Genomic DNA, 27883 nt, shown 5'->3' on the forward strand with positions numbered 1-27883 from the left:
TCGGTGCATGGAGGGAGACTCTTTCGTTGAGGTATTTGGGTACGGTGTTGTGGAGTCATTTGTAGGCTTAGGCGAGTAGCTTGAAAGTTACTCTCTTCTCGACAGGGAGCTAGTAGAGGTCTTGCAGATGTTGGGTGTAATGTTCATGCCGTGGGATGCTGAGGACGAGTCTGGCCGCTGTGTTCTGGATGGTCTTTAGTTTGCGTAGCAGGGATTTGTTGATTCCAGCGTAAAGGGCATTTCCGTAGTCCAGTCTGCTTGTACTGAGTGCGTGGGTGACGATCTTTCTGGATTCGGGGGGAAGGGGGGATCCATTTGAAGGTCTTGCAAAGGATGTAGAGGGTGTTGAAGCAGGTAGAGTTGACTGTGTGAGGGAGGATTACAGTCTTAATACTGAGGTTCCGGGTGTGGTCCGTGGGGGGTGGGGAGGTTGCTGAGGGCGGTGAGCCACCAAGCTGAGGGTGTGGGCCTGAGGACAAGGGCTTCTGTCTTTTTTGAGTTGAGCTTCAGATAGCTGCTGCTCATCCTGGTGCTTTATTTCTTCCTGGAAGTTGAGTCTGGTGGCATTGGGTTCCTTTGTGAGGGAGAGGATAAGCTGGGTGTCGGCGTATGGAGTCCATGCTGTCTGACGATGGCGGCGAGTGGGGCCATGTACATGTTGAAGAGCGTAGGACTGATCGATGATCCTTTGGGTACTTTGCAGTTGATCTCTGTGGGTTCAGAGAGGAAGGGCGGAAGTCTGATCCTTTGGGTTCTGCCGGCGAAGGAGGAGCGAAGCCAGTCTAGGGCTGTTCCCTGTATGCCGGCGTCACGGAGTCTGGCTGTGAGAGTGCGATGGGAGATTGTGTTGAAGGCTGCAGAGAGGTCTAGTCGAATGAGGGCTGCGGTGTGGCCTTGGTTGAGGAGCGTGCGGATGTCCTCTGTGGCGGCGAGGAGGGTGGTCTTGGTGCTGTGGTTGCTGTGGAATCTGGATTGGGAAGGGTCAAAGATGGCATTCTCGAAGTTTGTCAGCTGGGGGTTGTCTATCTTCTCTGTGACTTTTGCCACGAAGGGAGATGGGTCAGTAGTTTTTCAGGTCCTTCGGTTCTGCAGAGGGTTTCTTGTGGAGGGGCTTGACTTCTGAGCATTTCCAGTTGTTGGGGAATGTGCCAGATTCAAAGGTAGCATTGATGGTGCATCGTAGCTCGGGTGCTTTGGCGGCGGCTGTGTGGAAGATGTGTGGCAAGTAGGGGACCGTGGGGGCTCCTGAGTGAGTGCTCTTAATGGTCGTGGTGGTATCTTCAGTGGTGACCGGGGTCCAGGTAGCGATGGTAGGCTGGCTGTCATTTCTGGGGGAAGGAGTGGTTTCTGGAGTCTGTTCCAGACCCTTTCTTCCCACCTAAATCCCTTACCTATTCTGTTTTCCACTACTACTTTACCTTCATCATTCTCTTTTTTCTTTTCCCCTTCTCATTTCGTGCTTCACTCTTTCTGAGTTCTCTTTTCTTACCTACTCGGCCCTTCATCTTACCACCTGAGCCTTCTTTTCCTCTTTCCCCCACAGCAGCTCAGCTTATTCTCAACCTTTTAACATCCTTAGCTGCTTGCCATACTTTGTTTTGCTTCACTTGACTGCCTTTTATTCACCTTTCATCTGTTCTCCAGTTTGGTTCATTTCCTACCTGTAATTCTGTTACTAAATGTCTTCACTGCAATTTTAGACCTCTTTATACATTGAAGTGTTTATCACACATTTGTTTTTTAAACTGTTTTCACAGATCCGAATCCGGGATCCTAACCAAGGTGGCAAAGACATCACGGAGGAGATCATGTCTGGTAGCGGGGGCAGCAGAAACCCAACCCCTCCCATTGGCAGACCTAGTTCCACTCCAACCCCTCCTCAGGTAAAAGGCCTCCTCACTAATAATTTTGTTAAGAGAATACTGTGTGAATCATAACTAATGTATAAAGAGTTCCAGCATTAAAGGGCACTTTCATAAATACCTCATTGGAGATTTTGTGTTAAAAAACATTAAGGCGGCTTTACATTTTGGGTTGGGCTTCACCACCATCTGTTTATGAGAACAGTTCTCTCACTGTCAAGTGTGCCAGTGGAGAGAACACATGAAAGCCACATCACTACAAAGTGAAACAGATGCAGTTTAAAATACTTATCTGGGCTTGTGAAAGTAAGTTGCAAAAACTTCACAAAGAGATGTGAGAGAACAGTTATTAAAGATACTCGATACTTACCTGTACTCTACCAGAACTTCTTATAGATTTCTGCTGCACACCAACTGGTAAAAAAATTAAGACATCCCCATAAGACTTAATACTTTTCTATATTTCTCCTCTCTGTGATTTTTTTCTGTTAATTGAATTGCTACATACACCCCATGTTGAATGGAGGAGGATATTTTACAACATTGCTTATCCATTGGAGGCTACCTGGCACCCTAGAAGACTGATGCCACATTTCTCTGACCGATTTGCAGTTTGACCATGGTAGAAAAATCCGGAAAATCCCTTTTTAAATGTTGCCAATCTGTGGGCCATAAAAGATCTTCTGTGTTGAATTGTATGTGCCAGAAAACTGGTGCACATGCAAAATGGTTTCCTCTAAAAAGCTCCTAGAAAAAGGATGCAAATAGATTATGATACCTTTGATAATAAAAGGATCAACGAAATACCGAATCCTTAGGTCGGTTCTTATACCCTCTGCACTGGTTCGAAGATGCAGTTTATTTCTTTGTCATCAAAAATCCATCAGTGTCACTTTGGATGCAAAAATCCGACACCCTTTGCCAATTCAAATTGTATCATAATCTTCCCAGTCTTTGTCCTTGTAAATGAAATCCTTATGAACAGTTTCAGCTGTCAGTACAAGACCATTAAAGCGTTCATCTTCTAAACAGTTAATGACCACATAGTCAACCTTGCTATTACCAGCAACATCCATGACATCAGTCTTGGTGAGAAAATCTACGGGAAGATCATGGTCGATGATGTGATCGATGATATGGTTGACAATTACACAGGCTTTTACAATAATAGATAACTTCATAAACTTCCTCCTTGGGTCCACCTCCACATAAGTGTCTCCATTAAGATAACCCAGCTTCCATTGGTGAAGATCATTGCTAACGTCACAAGATAAAAACAGCCCTTTTCAGCAACCGTGCTCAAGAAAACTCACTGGAACGGCATGAACTCTATTTATTTTTTAGGTCACGCGACCTGCGTTGCACTGTTCGCCAGGTGAGAGTTCTTTTGTCCGGGGTTCACAAATGGACCCTGGAAATGAACACGCTCCTGTGTGTGTTTTTACTTTTGCCGCCTGCTATTGGCCTTTGCTTGCACGTTTGTTTTAAAGATAGCACACAATAGGCCAGAGGCGGGCGCATAGCCCCACCCCTGGCCTATTGGTGCCTATTACGCACATTTCTGCCATATGATTTCAATTATCGTGCTCAGGCACGAGCGCGATAATTGAAACCATATGGCTCGCGCGCACCACTCGCAGCTTTATCTGTTTAGCGAAAGTGAAAGCGATCACTTTCCTTGTTCTTGGATTGGAAACTTGTGTTTTTCTTATCAATTTCACCTGAGCGCAGTGCACACTTCAGGGACACCGTGCTCTGTTTTTTATCGCTTTCATTCCGAGTGCGGTGCCCGCTTCAGGGACACCGCGCTCTTTGACATTTCAGATAGCGGACCAGCTCGGCCGCACTTGTTTTAATGTGCTGCAGGGGGCTGTTGTCCGCAGGGGGGGAGTTAGGCACTCTCATAGTTGTGGGAGGGGTGCCGGGGCATTGTCCGTGGTGCTTCTGCCCGCCCTGCTGTGCCTGAGCCCGGTGTGGCCGCCGCTGCAACCTGTCCTGCTAAGCCTGGTGCACGCGGCCAGACCCTCTTCAGCACCGGCTGCGCCACCTTCTTCCTTATCGGCTGGCTGTCCAGGGAGCGGAGGGGCGGCGCGGGCCATTTTGGACTCCTTGCCCTGCCCGCTTGCTGCTCCCTGTGGGACGCTCTGTTACCCGGGGCTGCGGGAGAGCCGGGCCGGTTGCTCTCGGCGCTGGGATGCGTGGCCCTCCTTGTTTTTTTGTTGTTGCCAAAGAAACTGGGGAGCTGCATTGCATTTGCTGTAAAAATTAACCTTTCTCCAGAGTACATCCTTTGTGCTCTGTAGTGTTTTTTTGACTCTTTTATTCAAATTATGCAGTGTTTCGCCTCAGGTTTCCAAAGCCTGAGCCTGTGGCAGACTTCTCATCCTCATCAAAAACAGGATTGCATCTGCTGGATTTCAGCCAGTCTTGTTCGGGAAAAACCTCCCTCACGCATTCCACTATGAAAAACCTTGACCACTCGTAAATGTTTTGTCTTCCACTGCCTGCCAAAGAAGAGGAGAGAGAAGATGGCAATGAAGAGAACCATGAGAGTGACACAGGAGACAGACTACCATGTCCAGATGAAACCAACCAACCCACCAGAAATTAACAACATGACTACATAGCACAAATGAAGGATCTACTATACTCATGCCTACAGACTAACCACCAAAACGTTTGAGAGTAAACTACACAATCTAATTGTTATCCCTTTTTTGATCACACATGGCAAGGAAGTTTATGTATGATGACCCCAACTTTAGCTTGTGCCACTATTGCCTTTCCTGGTAGTCACTGTGATACATCCCATGAAATCAGGATGGTCGTTGATTTCGCCACTGCTGGGCTGCTGAGGATTTGAGACTAATGATTGGAAGCTGCTGCTGTCACTGCTGTGGATTCCACCACTGACACTGACTTCTACTGGATTATAGGTCTGTCTCTTCATGGTACACTTTTGTGACATTTCTCTCTTCTCCTAGGCTTTTTCCAGTCCTGAGAGTGGCTGTTTACTGTTAGCTGGAGAATTTCTGGTCTGCCATTGGTATGACACTGGTTTGTCTCTGCCACGACCCTTATCTGTTTTTTGATCTACTTCACTAGTTTGATCTGCTCACCTTTGGGGAGAGGTAGGGAGCAGCTGCTGCTTTGGGAACGGAGGTCCAGATGAATCTGTTAGCTAGGTCTGTCGGGCCTGCCCTTTGACTCCTATGATTTTGTGTTTTTTCTTCTTCAATTTGTGTCATCCTCTTCTCAGTACTTGTCATCTCTTCACTGGTAATTGGGAGTAGTATTGCTTGTTGAGGCCAGAGAGATCACCCTGTGTCTCATGGGCGGCTAATTTTGAGACACATCTATTAAAATAAAAACTGTTACCAACTCTGAGGCACATGAAGTTATTTTGCTCCCTGCTGGCTTGGAGCTTTCGGTTGAACCTACGTAGGAGGTATTTTTGCCTCAGATGGACACTTGCAGCAGAGCTAATTGCCTGGATTGGCCTGTGGGCATGCATTTGATAAGGGTATTCAAACTGTTTTGCCCCTTCTCTAATCTCTCTGGCTTAGATATTGGTGTGATTGATTTGACTCTGTTTCAACACACAGCATTACATAAGGGGTGGTCTTTTTTTATATAGTTGCAGCACAACCATTAATTCACTGCACATTAAGAGTGAGTTTTATACCTGCCACAGTATTGTGGTAACCCCTGCGCATGTTCTGTAATTTACATTTTGTAAAATGTTTTGCAGACTGCTGGACATCTGCATGTCCAAGGAGGGTATTGATCCTTTCAAGACCAGGAAGGCTAGAGGGGTTAAGTTGCACAAATACAGATACTCCGCATCTGATCTCTGTCGGTTCTTAGAGGAAGGGTGGAAGTCTTATTCTCTGTGTTCTACCTGAGAGGAAAGATCTTACCCAGTTTAAGGCTATTCCTTGGAGCCAGGGTTGTGGCGCTTGGTAGCTAGTGTCCAGTGGGAGATGGTGTTGAAAGCTGCTTATGGGTCCAAGAGGATGAGGGCTGCTGTTTGGCATTGGTCGAGGAGGGCGCAGATGTCATCGGTGGCGATGAGAGCGGTCTTGGTGCTGTGGTTGCTGCGGAATCCGCTTTGAGAGGTGTCTAGGATGCTGTTGGTTTCTATGAAGTGTGCTAGTTGGGTGTTGACAGCCTTTTCAATGACTTTGGAAGCAAAAGGGAGCAGTGAGATGGGCCTGCAGTTCTTAAGATCTGTCGGGCCTGAGGAGGACTTCTTTAGGAGTGGGTTGACTTTGGCGCGTTTCTAGTTGTCTGGGAATATGGCAGTCTCGAGTCAGAAGTTGATAGTTTGGTGTAGCTCTGGTGCGATGGCTATGGTGGCACTGTGGAAGCTGTGCCGTGGGCAAGGATCAGTAAGTGCTCCAGAGTGGATACTCTTCACTGTCTTTAAGCTGTCTTCTGTGGTCAGAGGAGTCTAGGTGAGAAGGGTCTGTTGGGGGTGGGTGTTGATGTTGTGCAGTGGTCTTGGTCGTTGTAGTTGTCGTAGAGCGTCTTGATCTTGAGGTGAACGAAGGAGCTGAGTTTGTTGCAGAGGTCTTGGGAGGGAGAGATATCGGTTGTTTCGCTGTTGGGTCTGGCAAATTCCTGTAAGAAGGCGAAGAGTTCCTTGGATTAGTGGACATTGGAGAAGATTCTGTCTTGGGTGAAGTTTTTCTTTTTTGATTTGATGAGTTGGTGGTGTGCTGTCCTGGCTGCTTTGTAGGCAGAGTGTGCTTCCAGGGTTTTGCTGTTCCTCCTGGTCTTCTACAGACGACTGCAGGAGCGGGTGGATTCTCGGAGATCAGTGATGAACCAGTTGGCTTTCTTGTTGTGTTGTCGTCTCGCAGTGTTCTGGAGGGGTGCGAGAGTGTTCATGTAGTTGGCGATCCATTGGTAGAGTTTTCTTGCCGCTGTGGGCCCTCTGTTGTAGTTGGGGGAGGAGTGCAGGTGAGTGCGGAGGTAAGGAGTTCTTCAGAGACTTTGTATCAGCTTCTGTGTGGGGGATCGGAGCGTGCACTTGTGTGCGGTGGGTTTCGTGAAAGAGAAATGAATGCAGTGGTGGTCAGTCCAGAGCAGTTCTGTGGTCTGCCTAATGCGAATGTTTCCTTTGGCGAAGATGGAGTCTAGCGTGTGTCCTGCTGTCTGATTGGGGGTGGAGAAAGGTGGCTTCAGTCCTATGTTGGTGCGGCCAGAAGGGCTGTTGTTGGGATCGCTGTGGTTGTCCAGGTGGAAGTTCAGGTTTCCGAGAAGTATGTAGTCCGTAGAGGTGAGGTGTGGGGTGCGGTGTGGTCTGCGATGACATTGTTGTAGGAGGTGTGGGCCAAGTGTTCTGCTGAGTGTCATTCTGTGGTTGGGCTAGATCTGGAAGTGGATGTGTTCCATGGGGGCGAGGAGTCGTCCGAGTTGGTGGTTGTGAGTCGGAGGGAGTTTTTGCGGACGATGGCAAGACCTCCTCCTGGGCGGTTGGGGTGGTCTTTCCTCATCTTCGTCGGGGATGCCAATTGCGATGTCTGGTGCAGAGCTGGCATTGGTCCATGTCTCTGTGAGGAAGACGACGTAGGGCGTGAGTGTTGAGGAGGTCCCATATTTCTACGGCATGTCTGTGCAGGGAATGTACGTTGAGGAGGATGCAGCTCCAGTGGCTTGTGTGTGGTGGCATCCAGTGGGTTGGGGGTGGCTGCCAGGGTTCGGAGGTGGGTGAAGGTGCAGCGCAGTGACAATAGACCGGGCCTTGGGTGTTTATCATGTTGTTAGGCGTCAAGAGCTGGTTGTTGTTGCGTCCAGGGTTGAGTGCATGGAGAGTTCTGGGGTCGTAGCGGCAGGGAGTTGAGGGACCAGAGTCCCTGGCGCTGGTCGCGGACGGGCGCTGACGGCCTGGCCTTTGTCACGCCTTCAGGGCACCAGCGGCGCACCCGCTGCACTCGGGCGCCATTAGGTAGGGGCCGGGGGAGGACGCTCAGCTGGAATGCGGGAGCGACACACTGGGGGGTCAGGGGCCATGGGGCAGCAGGGAGCGTGGGAACAGGGAGCGGGGAGGACAAGAGGGAAAAAGAAAGGAAAGCGTAACAGGCAAAGAGAAAGGGGCACAAAGGGGGGGAAGGCAAAAACGAGAGGAAAAAAAGGCAAAACATGAGAAAGCAAAAAATGCAAAACAAGAGGCAAAAAAGACAAAGGCAAAACAAGAGAAGCAAGGGACACAGGACAGAGTGGAATAGCAGAAGAGCAGAGTGCTCTTCCACTAGACCACCAGGGATGAGACGCAGGCAGGAGCGTGCTGTGGAGGGCCTTGAACACCTACCTGAAGAGCTCAAGCTGGCGCTGAGGGCAGAGCCTGAACGGTGGAGCTGCGCGGGTGAGAGCAGTGACTAGCCAGCAGCATACTTATGCTTTGCCTAGTGGGGAGCCAAGTCTTTATCTAACCCCGCTGAATGCTGTACCAAGTGATATCAAGAAAAAGTGAGCATAGAGTAGCAGTGATTTAAAAAAATCCAATTAAACCTTGCAAGATTTCTTTGAATATAACAAATGTAGGAAAGCCTCACTTAGTAATTCTTCTAAAGGTAGAGAAAATAGTGCATTTAGCTATTGGTATGAGATTGGGGTAATAGCATCATGAATTTAAAAGAAAACAAAATCCGAAATGTTTGCAAAAACTGTGAATAAAATACTATAGGTGAAAGGGGGATAATTGTTTTTGCCAGGCACAGCTACGCATCATAAAATAAATACTGCAGATCCAAGTATGTTGGGAGAAAGAAATATAATATAGTGGCTACAGCTGCACATGCTGAGTCGGTACTGGAAAATCATAATGATTTCAGTCTGGTTACCTTCATTTCTAGAGCTACCATGGTGTTTGACTGCCACAGCAACATCAGCTAAAGCAACAGTTCTTCCCTTTTAGCTTTCCACTCCTTTTCTGCCATTGCTAAAGTTGGGTGCAGCTTCTCAAGTACCACCACATCAGGAGGTATATGGAGGCCTCAGTACTTTTCCTACAAGTCCAGCTGTCAGTACTACTTTATAAATGTGCACTCAGTCCCATATGCTATCCATTGCCAAGTTGCTTCATTTTTCTCTGGCCCTTGTCTTGCTCTTTGAGTAAATCCCTGTGGCTGCTTCCCAGTTTCAAATCATGGCGATACTGATGACTTAATAGGGGTGGCTCACATCTTTTCTTCTGACTGTGAAGTTAGAACTTCGAAGCTGGCAGGTATAGGTGTAAACATTTTGAGATGGTAGTTTCAGGGCAATAGTAGCAATAATCTGATATATATTGGGAAAATGTAAGTATTTAGAGCACATCAAGATAAAAATTCAGTACTCCTGTGACTTCGACAAGCAAGTAAGGATGAACGACTTAGGAAAAAGCACAGCTTACATTGATAGAAAAGCAAATGCTATTTTACAGGTTGAGGAATGAGAAGAGCGTATACAAGATGTGCTAACCAACTTAGAAAATAAATCTAGAAGGACTCAGCAAAGAATTGAAAGATTTTGTAATCAAGATATTAAAGGGTACTTTACTGAAGGATGACTTGTCTGTTAATCCAGAATTGGAAATGCATAATGGTCATAAGGGTCCACTTAGTTGAATACTAAGTACTAAAAGCCCAGAAAGATTTTTGTTAACTTCTCTAACCATAACTAAACATTTTAGTGAGTGGCTTTAGTTATGTTATTTAATTTGATTTATGCAGGAATAAGCATGACGGGCAGTAGGCGTTTGGACAAATAATAAGTCTTTACTGAAATTGTAGCATCTGTTCAGCGGACCTTTCCTGCCTTACTTAAGATAATATTGTAGAGTAAAATATGTACAATTCACAGTCCTGAGGACAATGAAGAATTGGTGCTTATTACAGGCTTTAGCTTTTACAGACAAGGCCTCTAGTTATACCTTTTTCTGTAAAATTGAGTGCCAGTGAACTGAAGCAAACGTGCTGCTGGTTAGTGATTTAGAGGCGTTTGGTGGAAAGTTGTGCATCTGGAAGTTCTGCTAAGGTTTGACTAAGCCTGCCTTTCACATTAATTGAGGTAGGGTGAGTAGGATAAAGGGGGCAGAGAGTGGGGAAGGGAACAACATCAGATAAGGTTGGAGTCCGTTCTAGCAATAGTTAGATTATGCAGTCCCCTAAAGTTGAACATAAGAGAATTTCTCAAGTGTTTGAAAAGCATTTTACAGGGAAGTAACAAACCTGCACTCAATTTAGTATATAATACAGGTTTTTCATACCAGTGTGCAATTGTATGAGTGTGTGTTTCTGTTAAAGGACCTTTGTGTTTTTAGGTCTCGCCTGTCGATGCGCATGCGCATCGAGCAAGGCGAGAGTATTGGCACTTATCCGCTCTTTATCCACACTGCAAGGAATCGTGGCGATTCCTTGCAGTGCACGAGAAATTTAAGCTGCATGCGCATTGAGCTTAAATGCGCGTGCACATGCCCCCAGCCGCCTGCCTTGCCTACTCTCTCTCACAGCCTCCCCCAGCTCCGCCCCCTCACTACTTGATTGCACGGCCGCTAGGCCGTGCCTCCCCTACTCTCCTCCCCCCTCCTCCTCTCCTCCCCTGCCTGCCTGCCGCTAGCCTTGCCTACTCTCTCTCACAGCCTCCCCCAGCTCCGCCCCCTCACTACTTGATTGCACGGCCGCTAGGCCGTGCCTCCCCTACTCTCCTCCCCCCTCCTCCTCCTACTCTCCTCCCCTGCCTGCCTGCCGTGTCGCACCTCTCCCCTCTCCGCCCCCTCCCCTGCCCGCCGTGTTACGGTGAAAGGCTTGTTTTTTTTACCAGCGGGCAGTCTCTTGCCCTCGGCTGCTTCTATAAAATTGTCCGAGCTTAAATTAGGGCGCGGTCTGCTGGGACGCTTAGCCCTCTCTTTAAGTTTGTCTTAAAAACATTCCACGCTCTGCCTCTGTCACATACTGCCCCCCGCCCATGCTGTGCGCTAAAAATCAACATTTCTGCCCTTCTCGCGCTGATAGTCTGCCCCATGCTAAGTGTCCCTCTCAACCCAAGTACTCTGCGCGCCACGCTGTCTCCTGCCCACGCTCTGCCTCTCAGTCACATGCTGCCTTCTCCGTTCCCCCAACACCGTCCATGCTGTGCACCACTCTGTCCGCCCCATGGCACGCTCTGCTCCTTTCACATATTGCCTCTGATCCCCCACCCCCGTCCATACTATGTGCCCCTCTGACCCCACATTCTTGCTGCGTCCCACTCTGCCCACGCTCTGCCTCTGTCACATACTGCCCCCGCCCATGCTGTGCGCTAAAAATATGCATTTCTGTCCCTCTCACGCTGCTACTCTGTCCCATGCTATATGTCGCTGTGTTCCCAAGTACGCTGCGCGCCACGCAAAAGTCAGTCTGGCCGTGGGGAATCCTAGCACTTCATCAGCTCTCCATTGATGTGGCCGCTCCTCTCCCCTGCCCCCCCCCCCCATATCATCACACTTCAAAGGAATGCGCTCCGCTCCCCCGCCTCCCCCACAGCAATGCCGAGAGCTTGTTGTTTATAGTCTCCATTTACCACATGTTTATTGTGGCTTTAGTTTAGGGATTACCATAGTAACACGTGTACCCCACTGGGACTTACAGGGTCTGTTGGCCACTCGCTCATTATGGCTCCGTCTAAAATGGATTCCCAGTCATGGTGTTCTAGACTGTGGCTTGAGGGCACCGTGAGCCTTGAGTTTAATTTTGCTTCATCTTAGATTTCCGTAGATATATGTATGCTGCGCTTTGGGTTTGCCTAGCTCTATCTTTAGCTCTTGCGGACTTTGTAGTGTGTTCATGAGGTTGTGCAGTAGAGCATGTAGTGTGTGTCTATGTCTTACGGACTGCTTCGTAGTCCAGCAGAAGGAACATTTGCTCTCCATGCAATGTGCTTATTGTCTATCTATGACAAATTGTGTGCAGATCTGATCGGGCCGATGTTCACAGCTCTGCCGCTGCAGTGTGTTCAGAGAGAGCACATCCAGTCTTCAGGTCTGTAACTAGTGACTAATTCCAGCCTTGGTCGGAGTAGAGAGTATACAAATGTCAAGATCGACTTGCTAGCTGCAATGATGTCTGCCCTGCCACCATTTACTTCGGACCCTCACTCACCCTCACTCACCCTCACTCACCCTCACAACCCTCTCACCCTCACTCACTCTCACAACCCTCTCACCCTCACTCACTCTCACCCCCTCACTCACCTCACTCACTCTCACCCCTCACTCACCCCCTCACCTTCACTCACCCCCTCACTCACCCCCTCACCCCCTCACTCACCCCCCTCACCCCCTCACCCCCTCACCCCCTCACCCCCTCACCCCCTCACTCACCCCCTCACCCTCACTCACCCTCTCACCCACCCTCTCACCCACCCTCTCACCCACCCCCTCACACGCCCTCACCCCCTCACACCGCCACCCCCCCACTCAGAATGCACACCCCCTCACCCTCACACGCCCTCACCCACTCACACCGCCACACTCCCTTAGAATGCACACCCCCTCACCCACCCCCTCACTCCCCCTCACCCCCCTCACCCTCTCCCTCACACCGCCACACCCCCTCAGAGCCCTCACTCTCACTCACCCTCACTCACTCACCCCTCACCCTCACTCACTCACCCTCACTCACCCTCACTCACCCTCACAACCCTCTCACCCTCACTCACTCTCACAACCCTCTCACCCTCACTCACTCTCACACCCTCACTCACCTGACTCACTCTCACCCCCTCACTCACCCCCTCACCCTCACTCACCCCCTCACTCACCCCCTCCCTCACCCCCTCACTCACCCCCTCACCCTCACCCACCCTCTCACCCACCCTCTCACCCTCACACACACCCACCCTCTCACCCTTACACACACCCTCACACGCCCTCACCCCCTCACACCGCCACACACCCTCAGAATGCACACCCCCTCACCCTCACACGCCCTCACCCCCTCACACCGCCACACACCCTCAGAATGCACACCCCCTCACCCTCACACACCCCCTCACTCCCCCTCACCCTCACACTCCTCACCCTCTCCCTCACACCGCCACACCCCCTCACACCCCCTCACTCTCACACCCCCTCGCTCTCACACCCCCTCACTCTCACTCCCCCTCACTCTCACTCCCCCTCACTCTCACTCCCCCTCACTCTCCCTCACCCTCACCCCCCTCACCCACACACCCCCTCACACCCCTCACCCTCACACCCCTCACCCTCACACCCCCTCACCCTCACACACCCTCCCCCTCCCACCCCCTCACCCACACACCCCCTCACCCACACACCTCCTCACCCACACACCCCCTCACCCACACACCCCCTCACCCTCACACCCCCTCACCCACACACCCCCTCACTCACACCCCCTCACCCTCACACCCCCTCACCCTCACACCCCCACACCCCCTCAGACCCCCTCACCCTCACACCCCCTCACCCTCACACCCCCTCACACCCCCTCACACACCCTCACACACCCTCACACACCCTCACACACCCTCACCCTCCCTCACCCCTGCACGCCTCTCACCCCTGCACGCCTCTCACCCCTGCACGCCTCTCACCCCTGCACGCCTCACACTGCTGCACGCCTCACACTGCTGCACGCCTCACACTGCTGCATGCCTCACACTGCTGCACGCCTCACACTGCTGCACCCCGCACACTGCTGCACGCCGCACAACACCACCATATCACTCTGGGACGGCGCCACATCACTCTGGGACGGCACATCCACCGCCACCACCACATCCACCGCCACATCCACCACATCCACCACCACTACATCCACCACCCCATCCACCACCACCACCCCATCCACCACCACCACCGCATCCACCACCACCACCACATCCACCATCAACACATCCACCGCATCCACCACCACATCCACCATCACCACCACATCCACCACCACATCCACCACCACATCCACCACCACCTCCACATCCACCATGACATCCACCGCCACATTCACCACCGCATCCACCACTGCATCCACCACCACATCCACCACCACCACATCCACCGCATCCACCACCACATCAACCACACCCACCACCACCACATCCACCACCACATCCACCACATCCACCACCACATCCACCGCATCCACCACCACCACATCCACCACATCCACCACCTCCGCATCCACCACCACATCCACCACCACATCCACCACCACATCCACCACCAACACATCCACCACATCCACCACCACATCCCACCACATCCACCGCATCTACATCCACCACCACATCCACCACCACATCCACCACCACATCCACCACCACATCCACCACCACATCCACCACCACCACATCCACCGAATCCACCACCACATCCACCACCACATCCACCATCACCTCCACATCCACCGCCACATCCACCGCCACATCCACCACCACATCCACCACCACCACATCCATCACATGCACCACCACCGCATCCACCACACCCACCACCACCACATCCACCACACCCACCACCACCACATCCACCGCATCCACCACCACCACATCCACCACCACATCCACCACATGCACCACCACCGCATCCACCACCACATTATTTACAAAATTAAAAGCCATTGTTATTTGTAATATCAATACATCTAAGTCACGTAAATACAACACACATTGCATTACAAATGCTATAGGTGTCACATTTGCGAAAGTTAAAACTATTGACATTGTAACTGACAAAGCTATTAATTTTACTATTTTCAAAACCAACACATAAATAAAAAAAGTGTCATTTACAATACCAATCACTCAAACTTTCCTAATGCGAGACCTATTGCATTTCCAATGCTTGTTTGACAGTGGATTTAGACACCCTGAGATGGCTCTTGGCTAGGTGAGTTTGGGCAGTGTATGGAAAGTTTTAAGAGTATATTATGGACCAAACGCCCTTTCACTGACCCATTAGATGCTTCAGCACTTAGACTAGCTCAGGTAGAATGACCCAATGATGTTCATGGGCAGCTTTAATGTTGCCCATAAACTCGCCAGGAAAAATAATTTCGGTCATCGAGTCTTCGTTAATGACAATTGGAAAATGTCTTTAACTCCTTCCAGAATTTAGAGAGATTGGTGTCTCCTGGCAAATGTTAATGCTCTTTCATTGCCTGGGAGCAAATTCACAATTTAGGTCCTAGAATGAAAAAATGTCCTGCCTCCCCATTTTCAAACCTATATTTGGGGATGGCAAATTAGAAAATAACCTTTTATTTCTGTAGATGTGTGGCGAGTGTGCTTCTGTTAATTTCTGTGAGAGTAAGGTTTGGTTAAGACTATAGTAATTTTTGTGCTGTATGTAAAACGCTTTTAAATGTATTTGCTTGTGGATGAAACACCAAGGAAGTGATTTTCTATATTCTAATACATAATAATCCACCTTCAGATTGAAATGATGGTACTATAAATGCATTTAAGGTGCTAAAAGCTAGTTTTTGTCAAATCAAAGTAAATGGCATATATGATTCAAAAAGGGGATTATGCTGTTCCTTAATGTCAGTGTAAGAGAGTCAGGGGGACTGGAACCAACTATACCCCAGTCAGGGTTTCCAGTTGTGAATCCATGTATTGGATTGTAATGCCCTCACACACCCCTTTAGGTGTCATGCTTCATCATATGGGCTGCTCCTCGTTGGGTCGGCGGTGCAATACCCAACGGGATCCCTGTAATAGTGGCACTTTGTCAGAGATCTTTTTCCAATAGCCATATGGTGAAGTGCGGGTGTGGGGCCAGAACTGTGTAGATGTGGGAATGTGATTAAAATAGGGTTCAGACTACCTAGAAAGACAAACTTTATTCTGGGGGTCTCCTACCATAAGTAAAAACAGTCAACAAGGCTCTCACCCAAGTTCGATGTCTCGGATTAGAGTGTCCTTATTGAAAAAAATGCAGGTCAACATGTTTCTCGCTTTAAGTGTATTATACTTGCGATTCTTCAGGACCGAAAAAGTGAAACTATCTACACTAAAATTGTGACATGGAATTTTTCTCACAACAATTGTCTAATTATTCATGTACCTGTTTGGACTTGGATCTACCTGTATGGGGAGACAAAATAAATTGTAGCATCATTCAGGCATATATGATAATGAACAATGATAACATTTGTCGGTGACTTAATTGCTTCCTTTGATACACCCCATAGCAGCGTTCATGGTTGCGAAGTTTTGCAGAGATACAGATTGGAATCTGACAGAAAAGGATTAGACCTATTTTAAAAAGGTCTCTTTTATAGCTAAACGTTTGAGTCATTGTAAAAGAATGGTATGGAATCCAAGGCAGCAAGGTCTCGAAGAATCACTCATCAACCATCAGTCATAAGCCGTCAGATACTAAGTCTGGTGCTTTTCCTGGTCTTAAACTGGCTTGCATGGGATGAAGAATGTTTCTAGACTCCAACATTTTTGTACCTGTTTGTGTAAGAGTTTAGCTATATATGTATAAGAGTAAGGCTTGTATTTAGTGGGATTGTCAAGTTCTAATAAAGTTTTTTTTTTTTAGGCTAAGTATGAAAAAACCTTTAAAAAAAATTTTTTGGGACTAGTCCACTAATAAAGGAGGTATTAAGAGTGGTTGCAAGTGATTAGGCTGACTTGCGGGTTCATCTCTTTCCAGTATTAACCAGGAAGCCAATCTCTTTTCCATTCCAGTCTTTATTGCTAAGCTTAAAATCTGTAAGCTGTACCATGGGCTTCAAATTACATAAGTAGGTAATGAAAAGATTTGACCAGAGGCCCATTGATCTCTTAATTGTCTTAATTTTTATCAGGGAAATAATTGCCTCGTTATTACTCCTGATTTTGTGAGAGGATGTCCTTGTTAGAAGCAATTAATTTAAACAAATTAACCACTGCAAAAGTTATTTTGTTGTATTAAGGTTAGTGGTGCTATTGTTTAAATAATGCAGGTTTCAGTAAGGGTAAATACTAGTACAACCAGCTATGTTACCCAAAATAAACTTATTGTCTGGCAGAATATAACTTTGCTTCAAATCTTTAGTAATACTGGTTAACTCTTAAGCATCTGGCATTTGAGTGTTTTGTGATTTTTCTGAAAAAGCTACGGATTTCGGTTCTAAATGGTGGTTGTGAAATTCCTGACTTACAGTTTTACTGTTTGGCAATGTGTTGAATGTCGCAAATATGCTTTTTGGGAGGACAGGCCTGCCTTAAGAGGACTGATCTTAAACATAAAATTGTTAATAACCTCAGACTTTCTCAAGGTATCTATACAACCTCTAGAAGCTTAGGTTTCTTAGGTTAGTTATATATAGGACATTGCATACTTGGACCCACAAGATTAGTAAAAAGGTTGCTTGCCCATGATATTCGCTCAAGCAACATTGGATTTCCTGTTGCCTTTGTATGGCTCGTGGCCTGACCTTGAGGTAGGTATGTGTTTTAACTGTAAGTGACTTGCTAGTTGAAAATTGAACTGCAGTTTGTCCTTGGTTGTATAAACTGCTAGTTGATTGACTATTTCCAGGAACATTTCAAGGAACATCCAGGTTATGTGTAGATTTAGTTTTAAGATCAGAAATGGAACACCTTAATAAATAGAGTTGTAAAGACTGCTTTAAGCTCTTAATGGCAGATATAACAAACTGGCTAAAATCTGTAAGGCTTTCATGGGCGTATTGGAGCCACCAAAGTGTCAGCCATGCAAGTTATGGTAAAGGTTGTGCCATGACTCACAGTTGTAGATATACATGGAAAGTATTAGAGAACCTACCACACTGATTTTAGAGCAGGTCTGTTTAAGAATGAACCAATGTTATACCTTTAGCAAGTTATCAATGTCCATGCCCTAAAAGAACAAAGTTAAACACCGAAGTCTGCAGTTGTCCTAGATACTTGGGCCCTCAGTAGATCGTCACAATTTCTGTAGCTGCATAGACCATAAACAATATTGGACAGCATAGAATGTAGCCTGTTCAGTAAGATGTTTGGGAAGGTAATTGAGATTTCTATCTTATCGATGTTTTAAGTATTGCTAATTGAGACTAGGAGTTGTAATAAAATACTCAGTTCTTATTTTCAAATTGCTGCCATGTCCTTAGGAAAACATGGCAGCAACTTGAAGACAGTGATGGATTCAACCCAGATCTGTGACTGGAGGTGAGAAAACTTTCAGCGCTCCGTCCATCATCTCCTTGTGATTGCTTTGATCGCCCTAAGTTGGCAGGGTGTGCCCAGACGTGGGTCCCTTGCTCACTTTGCCACTGGATTCAAGCTAGCCTGGCTGATGAAGGGTGTTACCCAGAAACAAACCAGTCCCAGGAGCAGGGGCAGCCGGGGATAAGCTCCCTTTGCTGCCACAAGGAGAAAGAATGTTGGGGTGCCTGGGTGGGGAAAAAAGAAGGCGGCGCAGGGCTGCATGCTGCTAAAGAAAAAAGCGGAAGCTGCTCATCAAAAATGCGTAACTCCCTGAGGGAGCGCCCATAATGCTCTTCAGGGCTTGGAGAAGTGCTAAATCTTGTTTTTTTATGGTACCCCTGGAGAGCCGGGGCATATCCAACATATGTCAAGGGGCTGCAGAAGGCCCAGCAGTTCCTCGCCCACAGAGTATTTCTACAGGTGACCACGTTTCTGGGGTCATGAAAAGCATGACCCTCAAGCTTTTCACCATTGATCATTAGCTGGAGCTTTCGCTCTTTATCTGGGAGTGCAGCACCCTCTAAGAGTTGATTCTATGGCTTCATTTTATGTTGCTTAAAAGCATTAAGGGAGAAAACACACAAGTTATGTTGATTTTAAATGCTTTATTAGCATTACTTGACTGACAGTATTTTTAATTAATAATTGCATTTAAACATGACTATTAATTATGTTGCCAATGTGGTGTATTTTTTGGATTCTTTGCTTTTTAATATGGGGAACATGACAAATCCAATAGGCTCTTCTTATATGTTGTTGTGATGAGTCCTGACAACGCCAATAGGTCTGTTTTATTTGAAGTGATATCCCCCTATAATTGTATGTTTATTTGGTGTATGTGCGGTGAGGGGGTGGGAGTGTATAATGATTTTGGGCACCATGACCCAGTAGTGGTAAAATATAATTGATTGTAGCCAAGGTATTTTTAATTTGCCTGATGTATATATTTGTCCATACAGTATTTTACATTGTGTACTAGTGAGAGATTGCAAGTAACAATTCAACATAGGCGGTTATGTGGCAGTGTAGTATTTAGTAGTATGTGTTATAGATATGTTTCCTTTTTTTTGTAAAGAAAAAAGAGTAGGCCTTGAATTGCTCTGCTTCACTACACTGAAAAAAGTCAAGTGCTACAATGGGGTGATTGGCTCTCAGTAATTGGAAAATTGTGAACCTATTACTTGCATAGGCATTGCATCCTCCACAACTAATGACCCAAATTATTACAAAACGTTGCTTCTCTTGTAGAATGTTCTGCCCCTTAAACGATTAAAGGTTATTTCAGATTTGAAGAGGATCCCGCCCTTCTGGCATCTAAATCTGAATTCTCTCCCTCACTTGAACTTAGTGAAACTAGAACAGGTATCTAATTAAATGTGTCTTCCTTTTTATGCCTACGTATGGCATCATATGAGGACATTTTCTGTCCTTTTCCCTTCCCCTTTGAACCGTCTTTAGAAGACTGCTTCACTAATCTGAGGCAATAACCAAAGCTTAACGTAACCTCTGTCCAGCTAAATTCTTGTCATTTTAGAAATTTCTCTTTGGGATGCGGCTTTGCATCCTCTGACTTGTGGTTTGCAGTTAACTCACCTTCGCTTAAAAAACCTTTCTGTGGGCCCTTCTGATTCAGTCTATTTCTTTCCTTCCCATGCAAACTTATGGTGTGTAGCCAAAACTCAGCTTCAATCTTTTGAAGAGAGACCGCCATCTCAGTTGTTCGTATGCCTAAATTAGAGAGGTCCATGCTCTTTTCTTGTGGAACGCTGAATGGAGAAACAAGACTGTGGTATGAGGATTCTGATCCTCTTTGATTTTCTTGCTTACTTTGTCACACTCAAATAAATTCTCCTGTAACACATCTGCCAAATCTATCAAGTACACAGCAGTAAGAAGAATTAATTATTTTCTGTATGATTTCAAGTGATCAAAAGGGAGGCAGCAGTATATTTCAGGTGGTGAATTCCTATGGACCCTGCCACTTAACCGCCTCTGTTGAATTTTTACTTGTAATCTCTCACTTGTTCATGATGTAAAATACTGTATGGACATTAACAGCTCACAGCTTTAATGATGGTTTAAAGATGAAGGTACCAACCAGTTATTCAGTTCCCTTCACTATTAAGTGGAGGATACCCTACCATTTTTCAAACTTGTCTTTTCAGAATCGGAGAGTCTCCTCACTACAGAGGAGACTTTTTTCAGGAATTCCTGTTTTTGACCAGAAACTGCAGGCAAATGACTGACCTCTAGTTGAGATTTAAAATAATCTCAGACTTCTAGTTCATGCTGACCTTTCCCCAGGGCCCCACTATACCTTTATCTGTAAAAGATGATCTTATAGAGACTTCTAGCCAGCGTTGATTCGGAAAAGAGCTACACTGTCGGTCACTTTTTGACTGGATTTAAAAAAAAAAAGGTTTTGTTGACAACTTTAGAGTTTTTTTTCTCTTGGTGTGGCAGGGGTTTCCTCCAAGAAGGCCGGTTTCAAGCCCTGCGGTGCCGGTCATCTACTTATGTCGGTGAAGACCCGCATTTGAATGCCTGTGGTGTCTCAAACGCGACCACAACTAGAAGTCGTCCTCCGACTGCCACACCTTAAATTCCAAGGCCTTGCTCAAGCTCATGACGGCTCGGCGTGTGACGCCATGATCTTCGAGGTCCCTGGAGCAGTCGTGGAGTCTGAGATCCTTTTCGCACTCCAAGTCAGGTGACACTGGTAAGTCCCATCACAAGAAGAAGTAGTCAGCTATCCGTTGGCCGGCAAAAGAGGGTGGGCATTCTACATCTGGCTCTGCTTTAGAACCTGCTCCTGGTCCATGCCTTTCCAACTTTCCGGGAGCCGGAGTGATCACCGCCCACCTGAGAAAGTTCTGAGGCCATGCACCTCATTTCTGGGTGGCCCAACCCCTCCTACGCGCCTTGGAGCCCCGAGGGGTCAGCAAGGGCCTTGTCTGGTTCCCCGCTGCTCCGGCTCCATTTGGGCCCCAAGGATCCACTCCTGCATCTAGACTTGCGCCGGTCGTACCAACTTGACCTTCCCCGACGCTGATGCCAATGCTCCCAGCACCACCAGCACCATTCCTATTCGTATCCCCGACTACTAAACCGATTCGGAGGGGCGTTGCCTGACACAGTATCCACCGCCATCCGGAGCTTTGCCTCTTATATTGGAGCCTGAGCCCTAGTCTCTTGGGTTAGGACTCGAAGAGGAATGGGACGGGTCGCTGGACCCTGAGGAATACCAACCATATGAAGAAAATGCTACCATGAACTGGTAATGCAGTAGTGGTGCCGAGGGCGGCTGAAGTCCTTGACCTTCAGATAACCTAAGTAGCAGTCAAGACTAATGTCAGCCAGGAGTCTCCCCTTCAGAACATCTACACCAGTTAAACGAGGCTCTCACTGATTTTCTTTTGGGCACCTTGTGCAAACTCAACACAGTGGCTCCTGTGAATAAGACGATCGCCCGTCAAAACCGGCCCGCCCAGGGGACCTACATTTTCGCAACTAACACCCTACCTCTGAGAGCTTGATATTCCTAGCCTCAGCGGCCCATGTAAGTCCTGGCACATTCCCTAGCACCCCCAAACAAGGAATCCAAGAGGCTGGACTCTTTAGACAGGATGCTTTCTTCTGCCAGTCTGGCATTGCGGTCTGTGAACACTACATGCCTATTGGCCCTCTACTCCAACGCACTGAGGGACATTGTTGCACAGGTGCTGCCAACGGTCCTGGAGGAGGCCTGGGCCATGCTCTCTCAGGCTCTTGCTGATGGGAGAGATTCAGCGAAGTTCACCATCTGTTGTGGACTTGGGATGACCGACTCACTAGGCAGAGCGGTTTGATCGATGGTGGTCTTGAGATGCTCTGCCTGATTAAGTACAGCTGTCTTGTCAAGGGATGTCCAATCCTCTTATGGACATGCCCTTTGATGGCTCCTATCTCTTCTGAGACAGGCAGATTCGGCGCTGGAGGGCTTGAAGGACAGTCAGGTTACAGCCAGGTCCTTGGGCCTTTCTATGGCTTCACAATACCTTTAATCCGTCTTTCACTTCTTTTGTGGCTACGGAAGGGGCTTCCAGCAGGGCCTCTACCCTCCCAGCACTACGTATGCGCCCCTGCTTCTACATGGCTGCGATACCCACAGACCTCATGGGTCGGGCAGCCAGTGGTCAGGTCAGTCCATCACTCCCATGGCAGCTACAGCCTCCAAACCCTCCTAATCTGCCCTTTTAACACCATGGGCATCAAGTTCATCACAACTGCCTCACTGGCAGTCCATAACATTGGACAGGTGGGTTTTACAAATCGTTTGAAGGTGCTATTCCCTCCCCTTCATGATAACCCCTCCCTCCTTGCCACCATCTCATGACTGGCTGATGGGGGATCACCTGTTACTTCTCCACCAGGAAGTCATGGTTCTCTTGGCAAAGGGAGCTATAGAGAGGGTGCCAACGTCAGAAGTGGGTCATGATTGCGATTCCTGATACTTTCTGGTGCCCAAACAGGATGGAGGCCTGCGTCTTATCTTAAACGAACAGCCCCTCAACTACTTCCTCAAGAAGAAGTTCAAAATGCTAACGTTAGCTCAAGTCCTTTCTGCTCTGGACTTAGAAGACTAGATGGTAGCAGAACAGTACAGAATCAGGGGAATCTCTCCAAAATGGTACAGATCTCAGAGGCACCTGCGAAAGATCTGCAGTGGTAGCGAACAAATTGTGATTGGGTTAGAGGAAGACCTCTCTCCCTTCCCCAACCAGATCTCCTAGTAGTGACATACGTGTCACTCCTCGGATGGGGCGGCCATCTGGGAGAGGTAGAGATCAGAGGACTTTGGTCTATGGCAGAATCTGGACTATATATCAACTTATTGGATTTCCAAGCAATCCGACTGGCATTGAAAGCCTTTCTACCCTCCATTAAGGGAAGGCTAGTGCAGGTGTTCGACAACCGCACCGATATGTGGTCCTGCAACAAACCGGGTGGGGTTGGGTTGTGGATTCTTTGTCAAGACTCCCTGCTTCTCTGGACATGGCCGGAATGCCAGGGCATATCCCTAGCTGTTTGACATCTGGTGGGCTCGCTGAACGCCACACCAGATGAACTTAGCTGCCAATGCCTAGCAGATCACTAGTGCCGTCTCCACCCAGAAGTGGCGCAAGGTTTATTTCAACAATGACAGCCTTGGTTAGATCTGAGAATGTGCAATGTCAGCAATTTTGCACACTGGAGTTTCCAAGGCGCCTCTCGTTCAGACGCTTTTCGTCTCAAGTGGCGCACAGGCCTCCTGTACGCCTTTCTGCCCATACCAATTCTGCCCAGAGTACTCAAGAAGATCATGAACGGCCAGGCCCAAGTCATCCTTGCGGCCCAGACTGGACATACAGAGTCTGTTATCCCGAGCTTCGGAGCATGGCCTTCGATCCTCTTATCACGGTGCCCATTCGTGACGATCTTCGGTTGCAGCCGCAAGTAAAGGTTCTCCACCCGAACATGTCCAATCTCTGCCTTTTTTTGCATGGAGATTGAGCGGCAGCAGTTGACAGCTTTCAATCCCCCTCCCCCCGAAGTCTGCAACGTCGTATTGGCAGCCAGGCATCCCGCCACCAAGATGATATACGCCTGCAGCTGGAAACAATTTGTGGCATGGTGCGCAAAAACGAAAAAAACATTGATCTCCTTTCTGCCCCCCTTTCTGAAGTTCTGCTTTTTATTCTTTCCCTTGCTCAGCAGGGTTCTGCTCTGGTCACTCCTAAGGGCTATCTTTCTGCCTTTTTCCGATTGCCTGACCAACCCTCCCTTTTCAAGTTCACTATTGTACATAGGTTTCTAAAAGGTCTTGTTCGTCTCTTTCCTCCTTCTCCATTTATCATGAATCAGTGGGACCTTAATCTGGTTGTAACATTCTTGATGTGTGCTCCTTATGAGCCTCTCCATAATTGTCCCCTTAGGCTCCTTAGAATTGAAACAGCTTTCCTCGTGGCCTTTACATCTGCTCGAAGAGTGAGTTTTCTTCATGCTTTGTCATACAAGCCTCCTTACCTCTCAATCTATCCTGACAAACTAGTGCTTTGTACAAGGGCTTCTTTTCTCCAGAAAATGGTCAATCAATCCACATAGGTCAGTCCATCAAACCGCCTACTTTTAATGCTCCTTCACACCCCTCTAAAGAAGAGGAGCAACTCTACCATCTGGACTCAAAAAGAGTGTTGTCGTTCTAACTTGACCACACACAAGAGGTCCAGCTGCGGACCGACCTCCGAGGAAGGTATTGCTTGGGTATCTATTCTACAGTAAGGAATCTGTGGCTCGAAGTCTCCATCAGATGAACAAATTACTTTCCTTCGGTAACGCCTTGTCTGGTAGAGACCGTATGTAGCTGCATATTCCTTACCGACCGACCCATCCTCCCTGTGCTGCGAATGGATTTCGAGGGCCAGGGTTGCTCCCTTTCAGGGCCCTGGTTTTCCACACCATTGATCAGTGTTCTTCATTGCTCTGTGCTTCTGGCGTAGAAAGCATTGAAAAGGAACTGGCATTAGTATGCCGAGTTATCAACTGTATAGGTGCTGCGTATGTCTCTTGCGGTGTGGATGACGCACACGAAGCTGAACGATGCAACCTACTGGCGTGTAGGGGCCCTGCTCACGATAAATATTCAGTATTCAGTCTGATGCCTGGGGAAATTCTAAGGTAAGGAATCTGCATCTAGATATAGTCTCTACCAGATAGGGCGTCTGCGCAAGGTAACATGTTTGTTTCTTCCATTTTATGCTGGTTGGTCCCATCTTTAGCTGGTCCCTCTCTCACTCCATCTGCCTCTCATCTCTCTCTCTGGATCCCTTTTGTAATGGCCTTTATCTTGGTGCGGGTTGAGTACTGCAGCTATCTCGGACTTCCAGCATACGATGTCTATAGTAACCCTGGGCGGACAACTATGCTACTCTTGCGTAGTTTGCGTAGTTTGTGCTACTTAGCGCTACGTGAATTGCACATAGCACAGTGCAAAAACGTGTAGGTTAGTTGCCATTTTTTGCTTGCTCGCGCCTCAATGTCAAGTTGGCGACCGCGAGTGAACAAAATGACATCCCGACGAGACTTTTTCCTCGTTCGCGATTAGCAACATCAAGTTGGCGATCGCGAACCTGGAAAATAAACCTCCCGGCGAGATTCTCAACGCACGGAGGTCAGGTTTCTCATTGGGAGTGGTCGCATATGCTTGCGACCGCTCGCGATGAGAAACTACCAGTCCACGTTGAGAAAGCTGCTGCTCGAGTAAAAATCTACTCGAGCGGCAGAAAACGACAGCTCGCACTGTGCAAGACGTTGTTTTCGATTGCACAGTGTGGACAAGCATCTGGCATTGTGCAATCATCGCGAACCGCGCACTACGCAGTTCGCGTAGAGCTACGCGTAGCTCGCGAAGTGCACTTTGCATAGCTATGCGTAGCGCTACTTCACGAACTACGCCCAGGGTTAGTCCATAGCATGCAGTGTATTCAAAAGCCATCTACTTTGACTCTGCCTAAACTGAGGAAAATAGATATCATGGTACCAGTTTCAACACAGCTGCATTGACTCTTTATCTACTTCAAATTTCTTTATTTTCCTTCATTCTGTTTAATATCATCCCAAAAATGTGCTGCCTTACCATTCAATGTGTACGTTTCTGCAGAACCTGCGACTGTACTGTCTGGATCCACATAGGCAAACTTTAGACGATCTGCTTGGTCTGAGGAAGAGTGGCATCTTAAAACGTGTTTTTTCATTATTCAGCTGTATATTAACTGGTATTCTAATTTTTTAATAATCTTCCCTATTTGAGTAGGTTGTTTAGTCCTCTTTGATGTAAGTGGCTTTTCCTGTTTAGGCATAAGCTGTAATCACAGTTTTAACTGTGAAATTCAGTTGCCGCTTGAAGATAAAATGTCCAGAAGCTTTCGTCATACAGAATTGTGGTACATCAACGTGAGTGACTAAAATAGAGCCAAACGGGGTACTACAAATAACTAGAATAGATTACGAACATGGAGCATACCTTTTGTTTGCTGTTGCGATTGAATTTGGGAAGAGAATGAAAGGTGACAGGACACTCGAAGATGTAGGTTTAACAAGAGGGTCATGTTTAAATTTTATGCTTAGACGCACCATTACAGTACCCTTTAAATATAGGTATTAATTGTATGGGAACAAGTTTCTCAGCAGGAATTAAAACGAATGTATATGAGAGCAGATAGACCACTCCTGCACCCTCACCACGTGTATGTTTCTCAAGAGCGTATGCAGCAAGACATTATCACAAGCCTCACAACTTTGGTTTCACACGAATTAAAACAATTGTGTACCATATAGCAAGTATTGCAACTGTGTGATATAGTTAACATATGCAAACTCGGCTGTACGCTTATATGTAATGGTAGATATTACATGTGGCTTCTATGATGTGTAAATACTTTTTACCTAGGTTTCCTTATGTGTAATTAACGTACCTGTATTTTCCCAGCTCTGTAAGAAAGTGTTGTTCACACCGTCTTTCTCCCGTTTCACACGCTTTAAAAATATGAAAGCCACCCACTAAGGTTTTGTAATGTTCCCTGTAGTTTAAAAATAAATAAGCAAGTTGTATTGTCACTATCCTGCAATTATGATGTCAGCAAGTGTAATACAGCAAAGTCTGAAAGCCTACTCTTTCTTCGGATAAGCAGGGTACAGCCACAATGAATGCTGATAAGGTTTGTGCACATTTTTACAAATAATAGAAATTGGATTAATGAAGCTTGGAAAACTTAGATAACGTGGGGGCTCCAAGATAAATTGATCGAGTTGAACGAGATGACGTGCTTCTTTAGCAGGATCAGGATAGTTTAAATCCTTTTCTTTTTCGTATGCAGAATCACAAAGATGTTACGTGTATGTCGTCTGCTGGGTGCTTCCGGTTACCACGATTGTGCAGTTTGTTCATTCTGGAATGTGCAGAAAAGCATATTGAAGCGAGTCTGCAGAATGCCTTGTGGGGGTTGTTTATTTACCACCCACAAACCCTCAGATGTGAGAATACAAGACATTTTCTTAGCAAATATTATGTCATCTTTTATCTGTTGGCAGGAAAGGAAAAAAGTAGTTGACAGGAAACGTGGTCACAATATCTGATGGAGAGTCGAACTATTAAGTTGGCGGGTGTTTTATTGTTTTATTCTAAGGGTTTTCTATTTGTATCCATCCTTTGAAAAAAAAGAATACATATCATTACCTCTGTTCTTTTTTTTTTTAAACAAACATGATGCATGGTAAATTCGTTCTTGTTCAATATTGTGCATGGTATTTAGATGTTTACATCTGAAACGACTGAACACTAACAAACGGGACCTTCATGTGTTAGTTTGTGTGTAAATGATTACCTGGATACCACACAAATGTTTATCCAAAATGCCCTTTTTAAAGATGGAGATGGTTTTCAGTCTTAGTTCATGCCAACTGATTCCATGGTCTAGCCAAAAGTAAATAGCTTCCAGTTCATCCTGAAATACATGAATAGCTTCTGTGGCTGCTCAAAAACAAGTGCTAGAATTGAAGGGAAGACCATGTGTGTCCTCCAAAAATATTTTGGACATAATGGAAGAGGGGAGCAATTGTCTTACGTGCCCTTAACATATACAGAAGACTCCATTTTTGGCATACACTAGTTGCTGACCATCACAGTCTTACCTTTCAGTGGTATACTATTTAAGTGATACCAGTAGACACAAGTACTGAAAGGAACAAACTGATTTCAAGCTCTCTGTTAACCTATGTAGGAACAGTTGTCCGTTAAATATGTGAGCAGAGTT

The 27883-nt window shown here is 47.1% G+C and overlaps 1 protein-coding gene across 13 annotated transcripts in view; it reads left to right on the plus strand.

Annotated features, from left to right (window-relative positions):
* Positions 1-27883, plus strand: part of EIF4G3 (eukaryotic translation initiation factor 4 gamma 3) — a 1426031-nt gene that overhangs the window by 629193 nt on the left and 768955 nt on the right. For all 13 annotated transcript variants that reach the window (XM_078642564.1, XM_078642569.1, XM_078642559.1 and 10 more), the window contains one exon: positions 1758-1883. In XM_078642564.1, coding sequence (XP_078498690.1) covers positions 1758-1883 — 126 coding nt within the window. The remainder of the gene's footprint in view (positions 1-1757; positions 1884-27883) is intronic.

Source organism: Lissotriton helveticus, chromosome 5_1 (genome assembly GCF_964261635.1).
Source record: "Lissotriton helveticus chromosome 5_1, aLisHel1.1, whole genome shotgun sequence".
Classification (NCBI taxonomy): domain Eukaryota; kingdom Metazoa; phylum Chordata; class Amphibia; order Caudata; family Salamandridae; genus Lissotriton; species Lissotriton helveticus.